This window comes from Meles meles, chromosome 8 (genome assembly GCF_922984935.1).
Source record: "Meles meles chromosome 8, mMelMel3.1 paternal haplotype, whole genome shotgun sequence".
In the NCBI taxonomy this organism is placed as follows: Eukaryota; Metazoa; Chordata; class Mammalia; order Carnivora; family Mustelidae; genus Meles; species Meles meles.
In genome coordinates, this window is record NC_060073.1 from 58,195,583 (window position 1) to 58,212,590 (window position 17,008).

The 17,008-nt window shown below is 38.7% G+C and overlaps 1 protein-coding gene across 1 annotated transcript; it reads right to left on the reverse strand.

The window, feature by feature from the left end:
- Positions 1-6,113: 6,113 nt before the first annotated feature.
- Positions 6,114-12,545, reverse strand: MMP26 (matrix metallopeptidase 26). The gene is given in 6 exon segments (XM_046015918.1): positions 6,114-6,352; positions 6,827-6,952; positions 7,765-7,913; positions 8,446-8,666; positions 9,979-10,068; positions 12,525-12,545. Coding segments are annotated over 6 exon segments (846 nt in total).
- Positions 12,546-17,008: the final 4,463 nt, after the last annotated feature.

Consider the following 17,008-nt stretch of genomic DNA (forward strand, 5'->3'; position numbering starts at 1 on the left):
CCTTTTTCAGAATAGAATTCTAATGTCTGGCATTACTTTCTCTGATCAGTCTTCACTGTGATGATGATGGCCTTGCTATTCCCGAGGCTGATAACACTGGTCACAGCAGCTAAGCCCTGTGGAATTCTCTGTCCCTTCAGTTCTCTGCTCCCTTATTTTAGCCCTGTCTAATGCCATTGACTGTCCTTGAGAAAATTCTTCACTTACCCCACCTTTTTTTTTTCTCTCTCTCTCATTACAGAAAGAGAGAGAGCAAGCTTCACCAACTGAGCCACCCAGGTGCCCTTACTTACTCCAACCCTTAAGGTTAGACATCTCTTCTGCAACATCTCAGCATCTCCCTTATCCTACCTTGTAGACACTTAGTCTCTGAACTCTTAAAAGTCTAACATAGATTTCAGATCTGGCCTGAAGTGAAGATCTTTCCAAATGTAGCCCCAGATTGATCATTAGTTCCATTTGTCAGGTACTGACATTTTATTGTCTCTATTTTATTTCATAAAATTTCTTTTTTTTAAATTTCCCTCCTTGGTGGATTCTTATCTGCATTTTTTTATAGTGTTAACACTGAAAGTTCTCTAGGCTGAACAATCTGTAATTCCAAAGAACTCTTCAGCTTAGAATCTACAATCTGAAGAACAGAAGGAAATACCAAACCATCCTCTCCATGCAGTAAGACAGACTTGCCATTTTCTCCTTTTTCCCCCAAGCCCAGGCATCCCATCGTCTAGGAGTGAGACACCTCCCTGGTCCTCTTCTCCAGTCCCAACGGGCCCAAACTGAACTTTCACTGAGGCCCTTGTCTTGGAGAAAGCAGTCAGCTAAGCAGTTCTGCATTTACCAGGCAAAATATCAGTTCCATGCATTTCTTTTTCTTTACCTCCAAGCAACATTTTTCTCTCTGGTCTTCAAAATCTACTAAAGTCCCTAGCTGCCTTTCTTTTTTCTTCCTCCTCACTCAGAAATATTTCTTCTAATTTCTGTTCTAAAGTTTAGCTCCTGAAAACATTCTAGACATTAACATTGAAGTATGCAGCACACATGGGCATGTGTGTGCACACACACCCCCATACACCCACACCCACACACCAACACACCCAAAGAGATTGTATTGTGGCCACAAAACATAAGTAGTTTTCTTCATGCCAGGAAATCATTCTATGCTTTCTCTTTCAACATTGATATAAATCACATTTTCTTTAATTCTCAGAGAAGTTGCAGAAAATAAAGTAGATCACTGGTATTTAGAAATGGTTTTCTCCCTGATCTGAGCCCTCTAAATTCAGATTGTAAGATTTAGAAAACTTCAGTTGCAGGTCTGTGCATGGATTTAAAGCTCAGACATTTGTGCTCTTTCTTGTCTTTCTCTCTCACCAAGTAGCTGTCATGTCTTTCACTCTTTCTCAGTCCCTTTATGATTGTCCTTTCTCGGTTCATTTCACTCTATGTCTATGTCATTCACAATGATTCTTTGTGGTTTCTTGACTTATTTTAACACAACTTAGTCATGGTAAATTGAGAAAGAAATAGTCGAAGAAGCTGAGACTGATTTCAAGGCATTTCAAGGGCAGAGCATGAAAAGCCTCACATCGCACACTCACCTATTCCAATTAAGGGAGAGCCGCTGAGGGTGAGGACACCATTTTACCACAGCCTCTCTGGGGTCTTATGGTGGTTCTCAAAAACTTCCTTCTCCTATATTAAAATTGTTGGAAAAAGACATTATGATATGTCATACATTTCATATTGTTTCTAAACTTGTTCTAAAGAAAATGACACTCACTTTCCCCTCCTGCATAAATTGTGCATTGTCTGAATGATTTTACTCTTTTTAGCCTTTGTATAATAACACAAATTGTGCCAAAATCTACCTGTTGTTTATTTATAATTTAAAAATTACACTTACCTGAATTTATAAGAGAATCACATCAGTATGAATGCTTAATCATGTAAACCAGGTGCCATTTTCCCAAAGGATCCAGTTTCCTTGTGTCTTTCTCTGCCTAAACTTTCCTCCATTGGAGGTAAAATCATATTCTCTCTCTGTTTCTATCTCCGGGCCTTTCTCTCTCCCTGCCACTTAGTTTACTTTCTAAACATCTTTATCTTTCTTAATCTGCCCCCTCCTGCCATTTTCTTGTATTTTATTTCACCTAAATTTGTGTCCTTTCACAATTTAGGAAAAAAACAAGTGTAACTATCTTTTTCCAGTCCTTTTTTTGCCCCTGTCTTCTCATTTCTCTGCTTTTAGTTCTGTTTCAGTTTAGCCCTCACCTAAGAAGAACTCCCTTTTCTATCTGAAAGTTACTTGTGTACTGGTTACAGATGCTACTGTTGTGATTATCCATGAACCTCAGGTCCTGAAAACCTTTGATTCCATAAATAGTGAGGCTTGAATACTTTTACTTCTCTATAAATACTCCTGATTTCTCCCAGGATAGAAAAGTAAGGTTGGTGTCAGAGTCCGATGGGTCCTCAGAGATGAAATTAATATAAACAACCTTTAAGCACAGCTGTTACAAGAGCATATGATTATGACACTGGAAATTGTATAAATGGCTCCCTCCTTCTCTCCACCACTACCTGTCCTTACTTTCAAGTGTAAGAGTTTTCTCTCCTTGAATGAGCATTTGAGAATGAAAGAATAACTATTCCATCCCAGAGGGATATTGAAACTTCAGCTTCATTAGGGACATCCATATAGAACTGTGGTAATTAAATGAAGAGAACCCTTCTGTTACAAGGTACTTACAACTTCTCACTGAACAGGATGTTCATCGGGTTATGTACTTAATAATCATTTATTAAGCAACAACAGGATTCAAGTCTCCATACTAACTTCTGTAAAGGCAAAACAATTATCTAGTTCATCACTACTTCCACTGTGCTTAGTACGGAACATGACTTCTTAATACATTCCTTTTTTAGCTTATACCTGACAATCCACCTCTTTGCACTTCCTTATGAATTTTATAGACAGCTTATCAATTTCCATCCACTAAGATCTATATTGGGATTTTCATTGTGAATGTATCAAATCCATAGCTCAATTTTGGGAGAATTGAAATTTTTAGGTTACCAGGTCTTCCAATCTGAGAATACAGACCTCAATTAATTAAGGTCTTTATTTTTTCTCAGTATTGTTTTATGCTTCTAAAATAAGAACTATTATATATCTTACATTATATTTATTCCTAACTATTTGATACTAATTTATGCTAATATGAATAGCACTTATAAATTATCTTTTTCTAAATCTTTGGTTCTGACATATATATGTGTGTGTGTTTATACATATATATGTATGTATATACGTACATATATATAATGACTGCAAGATGCCTTTGGCAAGAACTATTAGCTATCTTTGAGGGAAAAAAAGAAAAGGTTTATTACTTATAGGACCAGGAAAATACATGGCACACCTGGGGCAACATAGCAAGGTGTGGGGTGGAGGTTGGGGGAGGGGAGAGAGCCCACTTCTGCACAGGGGCCCAGGGTTCTTCTCCTATTGCACTAGAGTTTCTTGGGCTCACTCTTTATTGGTGATTTTTTAAATTTAAATTCAATTAATTAACATATTGTGTAGAATTATTTTCAGGGGTAGAATTTAGTGATTCGTCAGTTGCATATAACACCTGGTGCTCATTATATCAAGTGCCTTCTTTAATGCCCATCACCCAGTTACCCCATCCCCCACCCAACTCCCCTCCAGCAAACCTCAGTTTATTTCATGGAGTTAAGCATCTCTTATAGCTTGTCTCACTCTCTGATTTCATCTTATTTTTTCCCTCCCTTCCCCTATGTTCATCTGTTTTGTTTCTTCAATTCCACGTAGGAGTGAAATCATATGATAATTTATTGGTGAATTTAAAATTTAAGAGCTGGAATTTAAAGAGAGAGAAGACAAAAAGCATGTGGCCCAAATAGTCAGTCAACTAAGGAGCCTCAGAGGGAGTGGGGAGGGAGGGCATTGGTTTAGGTGACTTGGTTCTCTATCTAGTTGTGTGGCTGGCAAAGTGTTTACCTGAAATAGTCATCTTTGAAATGGATGCCTCTTTAATGTGGAGGCTTAATCAAAGCTTAAGTCAGGTACTTGTATCGCAAAAAAGAGAAACCAACTGTCAGGGTTTACACTACAATTGATTCAGTGCACTGGTTAAAACCCCTGGTGCAGTGTTGAGCAGAAGTGATGAAAGATATGTTATTTTCCCTTTGTTGCTCTCATAGGTAACGTGCTCACCATTTCCTTATTAATGTATGTCTGCTAGGATTTTTTTTTGTAACACTTTTATCAGAGAACATGTTACTTTCTCTTGTTTATTTGATCAAATATTTTACCCAGAATAGATGTTGAATTTCATAAAGTTATTTTGTGTCCATTGAGATTTGTGATTTTTATGATTCATATGATTTTCCTTCATTATCCTATTAATGTGATTAATTATATTGATTGATTTTCAAATATCATCTTTACATTTCTGGAACAAACCCAACTTGGACATGTTATTTGACCTTCCCTTATTTATTAGCAGGTTTAATTTGCTAATATTTTGTTCAGGATCTTTACATTTATGTTCATCAATGATAGTACCCTGAAATTTTCCTTACATATAATGTTTTTGTCATGTTTTACTGAAATAACCTTTCATGTTTTCATGAAAATAACCTGAGAAAAATTTTTTTCCAACTGGAATATTTTGCATATGGTTGGCATGATGTCTTTATTAAATGGCTATCCAGGGGTAGTTTTTATGTATAGTTTTGATAGATAATAGTTAAAAGACAGTTTAGATTTTCTTCTTTTCAGTTTTGAAAATACTTGTGAAGAAATATAGTTATAGATTATATTTTTAAGCATTTGTAGGGCTACTTGGATTTTCTAGTTCTCCCTCTGCCTGTTTTTTATAAGCTATGTTTAAGAATGTATTTAGATATGTATTTTGATATTTATTAACTAGAAATTACTCATTACACATCTTTATGATATTTCAATGTCTTAAGAGTGTCAAAATATTGCCATTTTTCATTACTGATGTTGGTTTTATATGCATTGTCTCTTTTACACTTGCCAGTCATACCACAGATAATTTCAGTGATCTTTCAAAAAATCAATCGTCTGAAGTTTGGTTCTCAAAAGTAAATATTAAGAGAATTTGGGATGTAAAGTGTAGATATTTGTCTAGAAAGCATGAAAGCTGCCTACTTTGGTCTTTACTTTGGGTCTCAACTTTATCATTTCTTCTCCTTGTGCATATAATTAATCTGTTTTCTTTCTCCTTTCATCTCTCTTATGTCAGTTTCATTCTTAGAACAAGAAATTTAAAGTTTATTTAAATAAATTTAGAGAAATTAAAGAAATTTGAAGAAACTTTAAAAACTGAGTTATGGGGCGCCTGGGTGGCTCAGTGGGTTAAGCCTCTGCTTACTGCCCAGGTCATGATCTCAGGGTCCTGGGATCGAGTCCCGCATCGGGCTCTCTGCTCGGCAGGGAGCCTGCTTTCCCCTCTCTCTCTGCCTGCCTGTCTACTTGTGATCTCTCTGTCAAATAAATAAATAAAATCTTTAAAAAAAAAAAAACTGAGTTATAAGGAGGTTAAATATATTTACTGAAACGTTCAGAGCTAATAAGTGGATAGGCCACCATCTTAACACCTGGTCTCTATAGCTGTAATCTTCAATACAGCATAAAAAACATTCCTCAAATGCTACCCATGTAATTACATATGAAAGACTTATTCCTATTCTTATTTTTTTCTTACGTTTTCAGCTAATTTGAGACTTCTATGGCCATATCTGTTAGAGTTTTCCATTCTAACATACTCTTCTCTCTTGTCTTGATCACAGTGACAGAATATATGAAATGCTGAGATATATCAAATTGTAAGAACAAATTTTTACTCTTGAAAACCATCTTTATTGGGACCCAGAAGTATTTTGAGCTTTGACTCAGCTGCCTTAAATGGAATCCATTCTTTAGGGGTTAGTTCAAGCAGTCCCCAATGCTGTGTTAAGGTCTTGAATTCTTTGATCTTCCAGTGAAGCCACTAACACCCAGGTTGAATGATTCTTCTGTGTTAACATTGGGGCATTTCAGATGACCATCTTTCTCCTTATGATGACAGAAGAAAACAGTAAACTCTAAGTGGAATTTCCTGTCCAGATATCCTCCCTTCCAGCAGGCACAGACCATAGGGTTGCTGGATTATTTTGATATCATCACCATCAAGATGGAAGGTTGGAAGGTCCCGATTCACATATCTGGGGTACATTATGGAGTTCAGATTCTTGGAGTGCAGCAGGCCCTGCGAATGGCCAAGCTCATGCATAGCAACAAGGAACAAACTAAATCCTGAAAAGGTACAGACAAATGTATACATATTAACTATGCATAAAGAAGACAGAAAAAGAAGGAAGGAAAAAGAACAGAAGAGGAAGAAATAACAAATATTAGAGAACAAGATAAAGGCAAGCAGAGAGGGAAGGAATCTAGTGGGAAACAGAATGGCAGAATAGATGAACAGATAAACTGGAAGTGAATAAGAACCATGGAGAACATTGAGACAACAATAAATGGAAACAAAGTCATAACAGAGAAAAGAAAATGTGACAGTGTGTTCATAATAGGAGCATCTTTGTTCAGAAATGATCCCAACTGCCCCCCCCCAATAGGAAACCCAGTTCCTCAACCAAACCTTCCCACCTCACCCTGGATACTGAGTCCTTCACTTTACTCTCTTCACTGCATTCTAAGCCCAGGTGAAGACCATCATTACCAACACCTGTGCTCCCAGAGAGTTCTAGCATTCCTACCAGGAACTTCAACTTCTGTCTGAAGTTAAGCAATGTTCTCCTCTGTCAAAGTGGATAACTCCTGGAGCTCCAGAATTTGGTAAAAAAGCATGACATAAGACACCATCTGGTCCATCAAAGGGCCAATAATCTCCATGGGCTGTGGGCAATGACACAAGTTATTGTCACAATGGGGGATCAGGGAAAGGGCAGGAATGATCATAGTAAGCCTCAGTGGCTTGGAGTACCATGCAACTGGATAACACTAGAGGTGTGAGAGGGTTAAGGCACCATCTATGCAGAGGAATGGGGTGGCACCAAAAATCTAGCCATGTCTTATCTTCTGTGGTAAAAGAAGAGAAGATGGCAGAGATTGAGTGAAGATTATACGTTAGCCACAAAAACTTCCCCAAATGGAAGGAAAATGGAGAAGGAAACTTAGACACTGCAGTGTTTGTTTTGTTTTGTTTTTTATTTTATTTATTTATTTGACAGACAGAGATCACAAGCAGGCAGAGAGGCAGGCAGAGAGAGAGGAGGAAGCAGGCTCCACACTGAGCAGAAACGTGGGGGCTCGATCCCAGGACCCCGGGATCATGACCTGAGCTGAAGGCAGAGGCTTTAACCCACTGAGCCACCCAGGTGCCCCAACACCGCAGTGTTTTATAAATAGGTTGGATTAACTTTGAATAGCATTTCAACAGATTTAAGGACTACACAACTGCCTTTTGACAGGCAAATGTATAGTCACCATCCTTCACTCTGTTCACTACACAGTGCATCTCATCCTCTAATCTCCTGCTACATTAGACTGAAGATGTCTTCTCTGTGTTATAGATTTATCGATTTCCATTAGCTTTGTCTGATTTTTTTTCAAAAGCTGGACTGGTGGACTGGGTTTTTGTTTATAGATTGATACCATTTGCCCTTTACATGGGACAACATGCCCTCCCTCCCATGTCAGTTTCTTACCTAAGACCCAGAAAGAAACCTTGATGTCTGTGTCTTGATTTTTCACTTGTTAGAAAATCAAGGGGGTCGCGTTGCTCCAGATGGAAAGTGCATCTTGCTTAATGTCTTTCACCGTGGATTGGCTTATATCTCTTGGGTAATTGATAATCCTGAAAGAAGAAATCTTTAGGTGGAATATCTCAGAGGTATGGGAATTATCCTATGTGTAAAAAAGAGCAAGTCTACTTTGGGGCAAATCACTTAATATTTGGGGGCCTCATTTTGCTCATCTGTACATTAAATTCCCAAAGAATTAAACCTGCAAAGTATAGATTCCTAAGAATTTAGGCATTTGTTAGATTTCTGAGAATTTTATCAAATTCCCCACCTTCTTAGGTAAACTAAAGTCTGGAAACCACAGCCCTACAAAATAATTATGAAAAAATAAACAATGTAGATTCAGTTGAAAAACGTGCAGCTTTCTATATACATTAGTATTGCTTGGCTTCCATGGCTTTGGATCCCCCCACAGAGAGAGTAGCCTAGTCAGGGAGCAAAAATACATCAAAATTCTCTGCTATAAACACCCCACCACCACCAGCACCACCACAAAACATTAAAAAAAAAAAGATTTAACTTAGCAGAAGTCAGTAGAAGTGCCTCCTGGAGGCACCTATCACTACAGGCCTTAACAATAAACACCTGTAGGTCAGAGTGTACGTCTTCCCTTTAGAACTTCCTGAGAGAGCAGAGTCATTAGCCGTATCAGTTACTCCACAATGGGGTTTGTGTGGCATAGTCAGCATCTGCTCATTCTGTAGGTCTGTCTCATTCAGATGAAATGATGGCTGGTGCTGTATCTTTTCTCTCTGGGTGAAGAGTGGTGACTCTTTCTTGGTCTGGAAAATCTGATGGAAATAGTCCTGAGTGAAAGACAAGGAAGGGATAAGTAATAAGAGAGGATAAGGGCAGACTTGCACCGCCAGCAACCTGGGGCAGAGCCTCATTTGAGGTTCTGGGAAGGGTGGGGCTTTGTGTATCTGACCTTCCTAAACTTCCTGTTCTCAGTTGAATGATGACAATTATCCCTGATTTTCCTGTCATGGGGAGACAATAAAATAAAACTGACCTGGATAGCCTGTTAAATATTCTCCCAAAATAAAGCATCCAGTGTCAGGATAGAGATGCCCAAGAATAAAGGTCGTAAGGTACTAGGTGGCACTTGCCCAGAGAAGTTGGTGTATTGTCTTTCTGACTGATTGAGGATTGAGGTGTTCTCAGTCAGGACAGAATCTCTGACTCCCATGACATAAAATTCGGTCATTTCTGCATATCCAGTTCATTTGCATTTATTCATTCCATTCCATTAAAATAATTTTTTGGAGCTTATTCATTAGCTACTCTCTGCCTCCATTAACTTTCTTACCATCTGATACTGAATTTCAGCTTCTGGGGGGGAAAGTGCACCTTATATTATAGTTGGGCTGTATCTGTATCTACGTTTGAACTCGAATACTTTAAGGGCAGTACTTATCCTATCATAACTAGGCCTACACCACAGTTCTTACGATAGTACTTGATAGAAACTCATGATTCATTTTTACAGTTTATATAAAATTACATGCTTATGCCTTTATTTAATTGTGGACTTGGCTGGGCACTCAGAGGCATATGATATAGCATATTTTTCTGGGCTAAGTATGAGCAGGAAATTTTACCCAGTCCCTGAGTATTTACAAAGTACACAATTAACACTAGTTTCAGTTATTTTGGATGCCTAAAAAGTCTGGAACAAATTTGCAGTTTCTTGAGGAATTTGAAAGTGTGGAGTAGGGAGTTTGAGAGGTTTCTCTGTCCACAGGAAGGACATATTTATTAATCCATTTAAATGATATCCCCTGATTGCTTACCACCTGCAGACTCAGAGATGCCAACCCTGAGTGTTCATCCTATGCCCTTCCAGAAAGCTAAGAGTGGGGAAGGGAAGCACTGCAGTGGAATTATTCACTAGGCACCATTAGCACACTTTTAGGGGCCCAGAAATGATTTCATTACTTCTAAAATCAGAAGAAAAAAACCTTCGAGCCTGAAGAAAATGAAAAATGATTTAATATGTAATATTAATATATTCATTTCTGTGCCATGAGGTAACTCTATACTATGGATATATCACATAGTAGAAGAATAGCCCACAGTAGTCATGATGTGACAGCATGGTCTAATTGGCACACCAACCTTAATAAAGTCCAATCCTTTAAACTTAAACTTAAGTTCTGCAGCAGGGGGCACTGGGAAGGCCAGGCACCAAGGCAGGAAAACAGTAACCTTTTTATGGCAGGCTACATGGCAAATGTTCGTTTCTCCCCCTGCCTGAACTCATGTACCTAACATTGATCATGGAGCCTTTATAGCCCTGTCAGCTACATCCACTGACTCATGCTGCGAGTTGCCATTTCTTTGCACTGGTTAGTGTTGTCATAGTCTTTCCCGAGCTGAAGGCCGAATGGTCAGGCTGGCAGGGTGATGACAACAGCCATGGGATTTATTTTCCCATTCACACCTGATGGCCCTCAGGATACCTGGCCCAGCGCCATCAGAGGAAATAGTGGTATATCTCAGGTTATAGGGAACATTATTATTTAAAAATGGAGAGGGGAAAAAGCTCAAGAAATAGGAGACATAGGGACAATTTATGACAGCTTTATATATAGAATAATTTCTTTACTAGTCACAGGCATATATTATCTTCCTCCAGAAGTGAAAGAGAGAGAGGATTATGAAAGTGAGGAAGAGGGTAGCATCCACGATTGTGAAAATTTAGATCAGAATATGAAAAGTCTCTGAGACCCATATAGAAGAGTTATAGGGGCACACAGAATGAGAAAGTTGCTAAAAATATGTTTGAGAAAATAAGTCAACTGACAAATTGAGAGAGACACAGATTTATATATACAGGAAAAGATTTCAGCTCATAGCCTTTGAAATCATACAAATATGAGTATGAATATTAACTCTGCTACCTAAAAGCTGATCTACCTTAAGCAAGTTATTTAATACTGTAAAATCTCTGTCTCTTTATCTGCAAATTAAGGAAAATAATAATATTCACATAGTTTGATGTGTAAGGGAGATAGAAACTGATCACTGTGCTTGGTAAAAGTATTCACAATTGGTAAGAGCTGTTTTATAATTATCATTACCTTGACCCTGACACAAAAATTGAAGGAGAAACAAAGACTTGGAGATACTGAGAGAGAATGCTTCGAACACTTGAGCACTTTCTGAGTACCCAGACCTGAAGCTGCCTCCAATGAAGAAGACACAGAATGAATGGATGTGTTTCCATTTCTTGCTATCAGGAGCTCATCCTTTGGCAACCACAGGGACAACTGCTACGTGCCTCTCTCCTCCTATTCCTGCCAGTTCCTTCCAATAAATGAAAGAGGATAAGATGACTCTGAAGAGAGTAGAAATAGGATGGTGCACAGATGGAGCAAGTAGGGGTGTTCATTACTTCTGCCTCACCTCTAAAACTCTAGATCCCCACCTCTACATCAATTCCTTCTGACAATTGATCTTTTTTTTTTCCTGACAATTGATCTTTTTTTTTTTTAAAAAAAAGATTTTATTTATTTATTTGACAGAGAGAGATCACAAGTAGGCAGAGAGGCAGGCAGAGAGAGAGGAAGAAGCAGGTTCCCTGTGGAGCAGAGAGCCCGATGCGGGGCTCGATCCCAGGACCCTGAGATCATGACCTGAGCCAAAGGCAGCGGCTTAATCCACTGAGCCACCCAGGCGCCCCCTGACAATTGATCTTAATCAAATTTCTCTATTCTTCCAGGGGTGCCTACTCCCTAAACATGATACCATCTGTCACTGTCCTGCAAACACAGCCTCAATAAGGCAAATTGGTTTGCCTTCTCCTATACTCTGAAAACATGCTCTTCTAGGGTAGTGAAACTTCCACTAGTGCTCCTTTGGAGAAGTGTAGCCCTCTGCTTGTCTCCCCATCCCTATCTTCTTCACGGCTGGGAAAGACACCATATTTGATTGAGATTTCACTGCCTTGACAATATTTGGCATTGAGAAGTGGTGAAAGACAGGGTGTGAAGACTCTGCCAACCATGATCTTGACATAAAGACCAGGCTCACAATTTCATTAAATGTTAGCCTGATAGCAAGACATAATAGAAGCCAGAGTTCTAGGACTGGGGCCTATAGTAAAAACAAAAATCAAATAACAGGTGTTAAGGATGGGAACTGAGGATCACATAAGAACATGTAAAACAGGGGCACCTGGGTGGCTCAGTGGGTTAAGCCTCTGCCTTCGGCTCCGGTCATGATCTCAGGGTCCTGGGATCAAGCCCCACATCAGGCTCTCTGCTCAGTGGGGAGCCTGCTTCCCCCCCTCTCTCTGCCTGTTTCTCTGCCTACTTGTGATTTCTATCAAATAAATAAATAAAATCTTAAAAAAAAAGAATATGTAAAACATATGCACTTATTGAGGCCTGATTAAACAAGTCTGTATTTTATGCCTTTGGGGAATATTATAATAATTTTACAGATTAAAAGATAAGACTTGAAAATAAAAGATGACATACTAATGTCAAGTAGTTAAGGAATAAAGTTAGTTTCAAATTCAACACTGAAATGTTCCACCAATAATTGTGAACAAAATTATATATATATAGATGACAGATAATTGATCAATTGATAGATGATAGCTAGGTAGAGGAGAGCAGACCACTACGCAACAACATCAGGGAACCAATTACCGACACGTGCAACAAAACAAGCAACATCAAAAACATTACGTTGAGCTAAAGGTGTGTGATTATATAGTAACATTTAGGGGAAGTTCTAGAAAAGGCAAACTAATTTGTGGAGAGAAAACTGAACAGGGATTTCCTTTGTAGAGGGGAGAGAGGATTGATGGTAAAACACCTACACAAGGGAACTTTATCAAATGATAACACCTTCTATTTCTTGACTAGAACATGGATAATATAAGAGGATTCACTTCAAAACTCACTAAACCATACTCAGTTATCTTTGCCTTTACCATAAGCTAATTATACTTCCATAAAAATAAGTATTATTTATTTAAATAACTAAGAGAAATTGTAGATCAGTAAGGTACCAGATGTTACACACACTTCATCCTGAATGTATGGGACTACTACCATTATCTATATAAATGGTAATATCTGTTGCTGGGAGCCATGAGGCCTGGTCGAGGGCATTGCCCCACTAGGTTAAGGTTTGAACTGATGAAGGCCTAATCCTGCCGAGGGCAGGATAGCCCCATAGGCTGCCAAGGGCTGGATAACCCCACAGATAAGCATGGTCTGATAGTCTCTTGCCTTTTTCTCTGATCCCCGTATCTCTCTCAAATTAAAAGCCCCTTGATCATCTGCCGCAAACATCTCTCAGTCTTGTGGGCTGGAGCAACTCCAAGGAGGTAAATTATTCTGTACCTAGGACAATGGAGAACTTTAGATGTGTACCACAATAGATGGTTTCCTCCCTAGGTTGATGTTTGTCCAAGGCTTTCACAGCGGAGCCATTGATATACACCCTGCCTCCTGCAAAGGTAATGCCTTCTCGTTCCTACTTCTCTCCTATATACTTAGTTTCCCCAGATAGTTTCTCGTTTTCCATTAACCTATATCTGTTATCTTCCAGTTCCTTACTATCTAGTTTATCCCTAAAGCTTCTCATTTTCCATTAACCTATATCCTGTTTTCCTGCTGACCCCAGAATAAGTTACCAAAAAGCATATATCTGTTCTACCTCCCATGGCTTTCTGAGGGACATGATTACTCAAGAAGCAAGACCCTGTCCCCCATCCCTGGTGCCAGTGTGTACCCATCATAGCTTAATTAGAATAACATGTGCTGAACAAAGAGAAATTGTCTGATGAGTGCTTGAGTCCTTTGATGTCCTTTACATGAATGTAGCCCTCTACCCCAAATAAACTGCTTATATAAGAAGCTCACTGAATGGTGATAAACTGGAGATGCCTGACTACTGACCAGAACTCGCTGTGTGGCTCTCTCATTTCTCGCTGATGCCACCCTTCCTTAATGGACACCTGGACATGCTGAGGCTGTACCCCAGCAATCTGTGGTCAAATAAGCATATATATAATTATGTTGTATTTTTTTAATGTGAAAATGCCATAAACTAGTTAACATTCTAAGAGAAGGAAGTTATATCCTGAAAATACGGGTAAGTAAATAATGAATAATCCAACAGAAGAATTAATAAGATTGGAAGTATTTGTGGTAAACTTGAAGAAGAGAATATTCTGAATCTGGAAAAGGCAAGGTGGAGTAAGATCGCCTATAGACCAGAGGTGCTTATTATTAGGCAGGTATAATATAAAGACAGTTTCTTTCTTTCTTTTTTTTTAAGATTTTATTTATTATTTGACAGACAGAGATCACAGGTAGGCAGAGAGAGAGCAAGGGAAGTGGGCTTCCTGCTGAGCAGAGAGCTTGACATGGGGCTCGATCCCAGGACACTGGGATCATGACCTGAGCCGAAGGCAGAGGCTTTAACACACTGAGCCACCCAGGCACCCTAAGACAGTTTATTTCGTATAGCCTCTTTCAAATTTGTAAAATATGACTTTGTTCACTGAAAGCTCACAGTGATATAGGCCTTAATCTTCATTTCCAAAATGAATAAACAAGGGTTTAGGAAGTAATACAAACCTCTCCATAGAAATGGTAAAATCCACAAGAGTTACATCTCTATCTGGTTAACTCTAAAGCAAATTCTGTTAAATGGGCATGATGTCTTATCTTTACTGGCAGATATCCATGATTATACCATCAACACATCCTTGTACTTTCAACCAGAATAAATTCACAAACCTTAGGACCTAAGCTCAGGGGAATCACAATGTTAGAAATAATGCTTAACTGTGAAAAGTCACTAGAAGTTTTCCAAAATGCATGGCAACACTGAAAAGGGAAGCACAAAATTTTTGAACCTCTTATGTCTCCACAGTTACTCTGAAATACCTCTTTTTTTAATCCATCCCACTCATCAATCCCTGAAGTGCTCCTGCACACATTCCTTGTCAGTTCTTCATCCCTAGTTTCTTCCTGACTCTCCTGCCCCTCAGAAGTGACCAATTGGAGGTTGGCTTCTCCATCTAGGTTAGATGTCTCCAGAAAGTGAGAAGTCGGGTCCTCCCTGAACCTTGACACGACATGATCAGAGTCCCCCATAAAGGGCAGTTCTTCAGTTACTCTGAATTATTCTTCAAAATCTGGCACACGATTGTTAATAAATGAAATCCCCCTATGTTTCCAGGTCTGTAAACTACTCTGTAGATTCATTAAGGATAGACAGGGACTTTTCCAATTTGCACTGATAGATATACAGTGGTCTTTGGAACTGAAAAGGAACTCATTATTTATTAGATGAATAAATGTGCTCAGTGATTGAATATCGTAGCTACTAATGAGACTAAGTTGTTTGTATCTATTTTGCTAGTGGCAAATGGGAGCACATAACTCAAGTTTCTCAACCTAGGGCAGATAAAAATTATAATAATTTATTATTATTTATATATGCCAAGTGTGTACTATCTTGTTTCATTGACACAACCATTTGTAAAGTAGGAGTTTTATTACTTTCCTCTTAGAGTTAATGAAATGAGGCCTTCACATCATTTGGCCATCATTTGACAGCCATAATACTCAAAAGTGATACATGGAGGTTATTAAAAAAAGAGTGTCTTACTCTGATGGCAGAACAGTTCATCACTGAAGTGGACTGCCAATTTCATAGCTTCCTCACTTGTGGTGCTACATGTCACTGCGAGACTTTCTGGTGATCCGGGGTATACCACGCAGTGTGATAGGGTGGACTTGGATCAGTAGCCACCTGTAAGACCGACCCTGTAAATGAGTGGTGGGTGCTGAGGCCTTGCTTACCAAAGAAAGTAAATGAGTGTCCTATTAACAATTCTGCCACAGTTGGAATTACAGCAGTGTTTCTCAAAATGTGATGTAAATATGAATCATTTGAGGATGCTGTTAAAGAGATAGATTCTGATTCACTAATCTTAGATGGTCTTAATATGGTTAAGTTCATATTTAAATCCAGTTAGGTAACATACAGTGTTATATTAGTTTCAGGTGTACAATATAGTGATTCAACAATTCCATGCAACACCCAGTGCTCATCGCAAGTGCCCTCCTTAACCTCCATCACCTGTTTCATTGACCACCCCTCCACCTGTCCTCTGGTAGCCATCAGTTTGTTCTCTATAGTTAAGTGTCTGTTTCTTGATTTGTCTCTCTCTTTCTCCCTTTGCTCATTTGTTGTATTTCTTAAATTCCACATATGAGTGATATCATATGGAGTTTGCCCTTCTCTGACTGATTTCACTTAGGATTATACTCTCTAGCTCCATCCATATTGTTGCGAGAGGCAAGATTTCTTCTTTTTTATGGTTGAATAATAGTCATATATATCTATATCTACATCTATTTGTATCTATCAATACAATGGTCATATATATAGTATACCTTTATATATACATATATAAAATACATCTCCTTCATCCATTCATCAATTGATGAAGTCCCAATATTTTTAATTTCTAACAAGCTCTTAGGTAATGCCAATGCTGCTTATCTAAGGATCATACTTTCTGAGCAGTTAGAAGGCACGAGGTTTTGAAAATATAGGGAGGGGCTGTGAATTCAATCAGAAATCTTTGAGAATGAATATTAGATTTTACATTTTATTTTAAAAATGAGAAGCTAAGAGAAACAGGAACCCATTTCTCCTCCCCTCCCTACCCATATTTTCACCCTCTTCATCATTCCAATGTTTTTACCCTGGGGCTAAAGAATCTGGCTTATTCCCAAAACCTTTAGCAGAGTATGGATTGTTTCCCTACTCCTTCTGGGTAAACTATCTGTCTGGCAAGAGAAAAACCATTTTCAAGGTATAGGAATGCATGACATCCATTTCTGTGATTAAGGTAATGAGGTGGTGGGGGGAGAGCATTTTCCAGAGCTGGGAAATTGTTGCCTTTGTTATGACACTGGCAACTCTCCTGGGAAAGAATGACTCAGTATCTCATTCAACTGGAGAAAGAAGAAATGTTTCCAGAACAAAACTAGACTTTGGGCTTAGACTGAGAAAAGAATTACTGGTAGAGAACATAGGGGACAATCAAAGGTGGGAATGAGGGAATTGTACAGGCTGTGAAGAGTCATCAGTATCCCTATGGCAG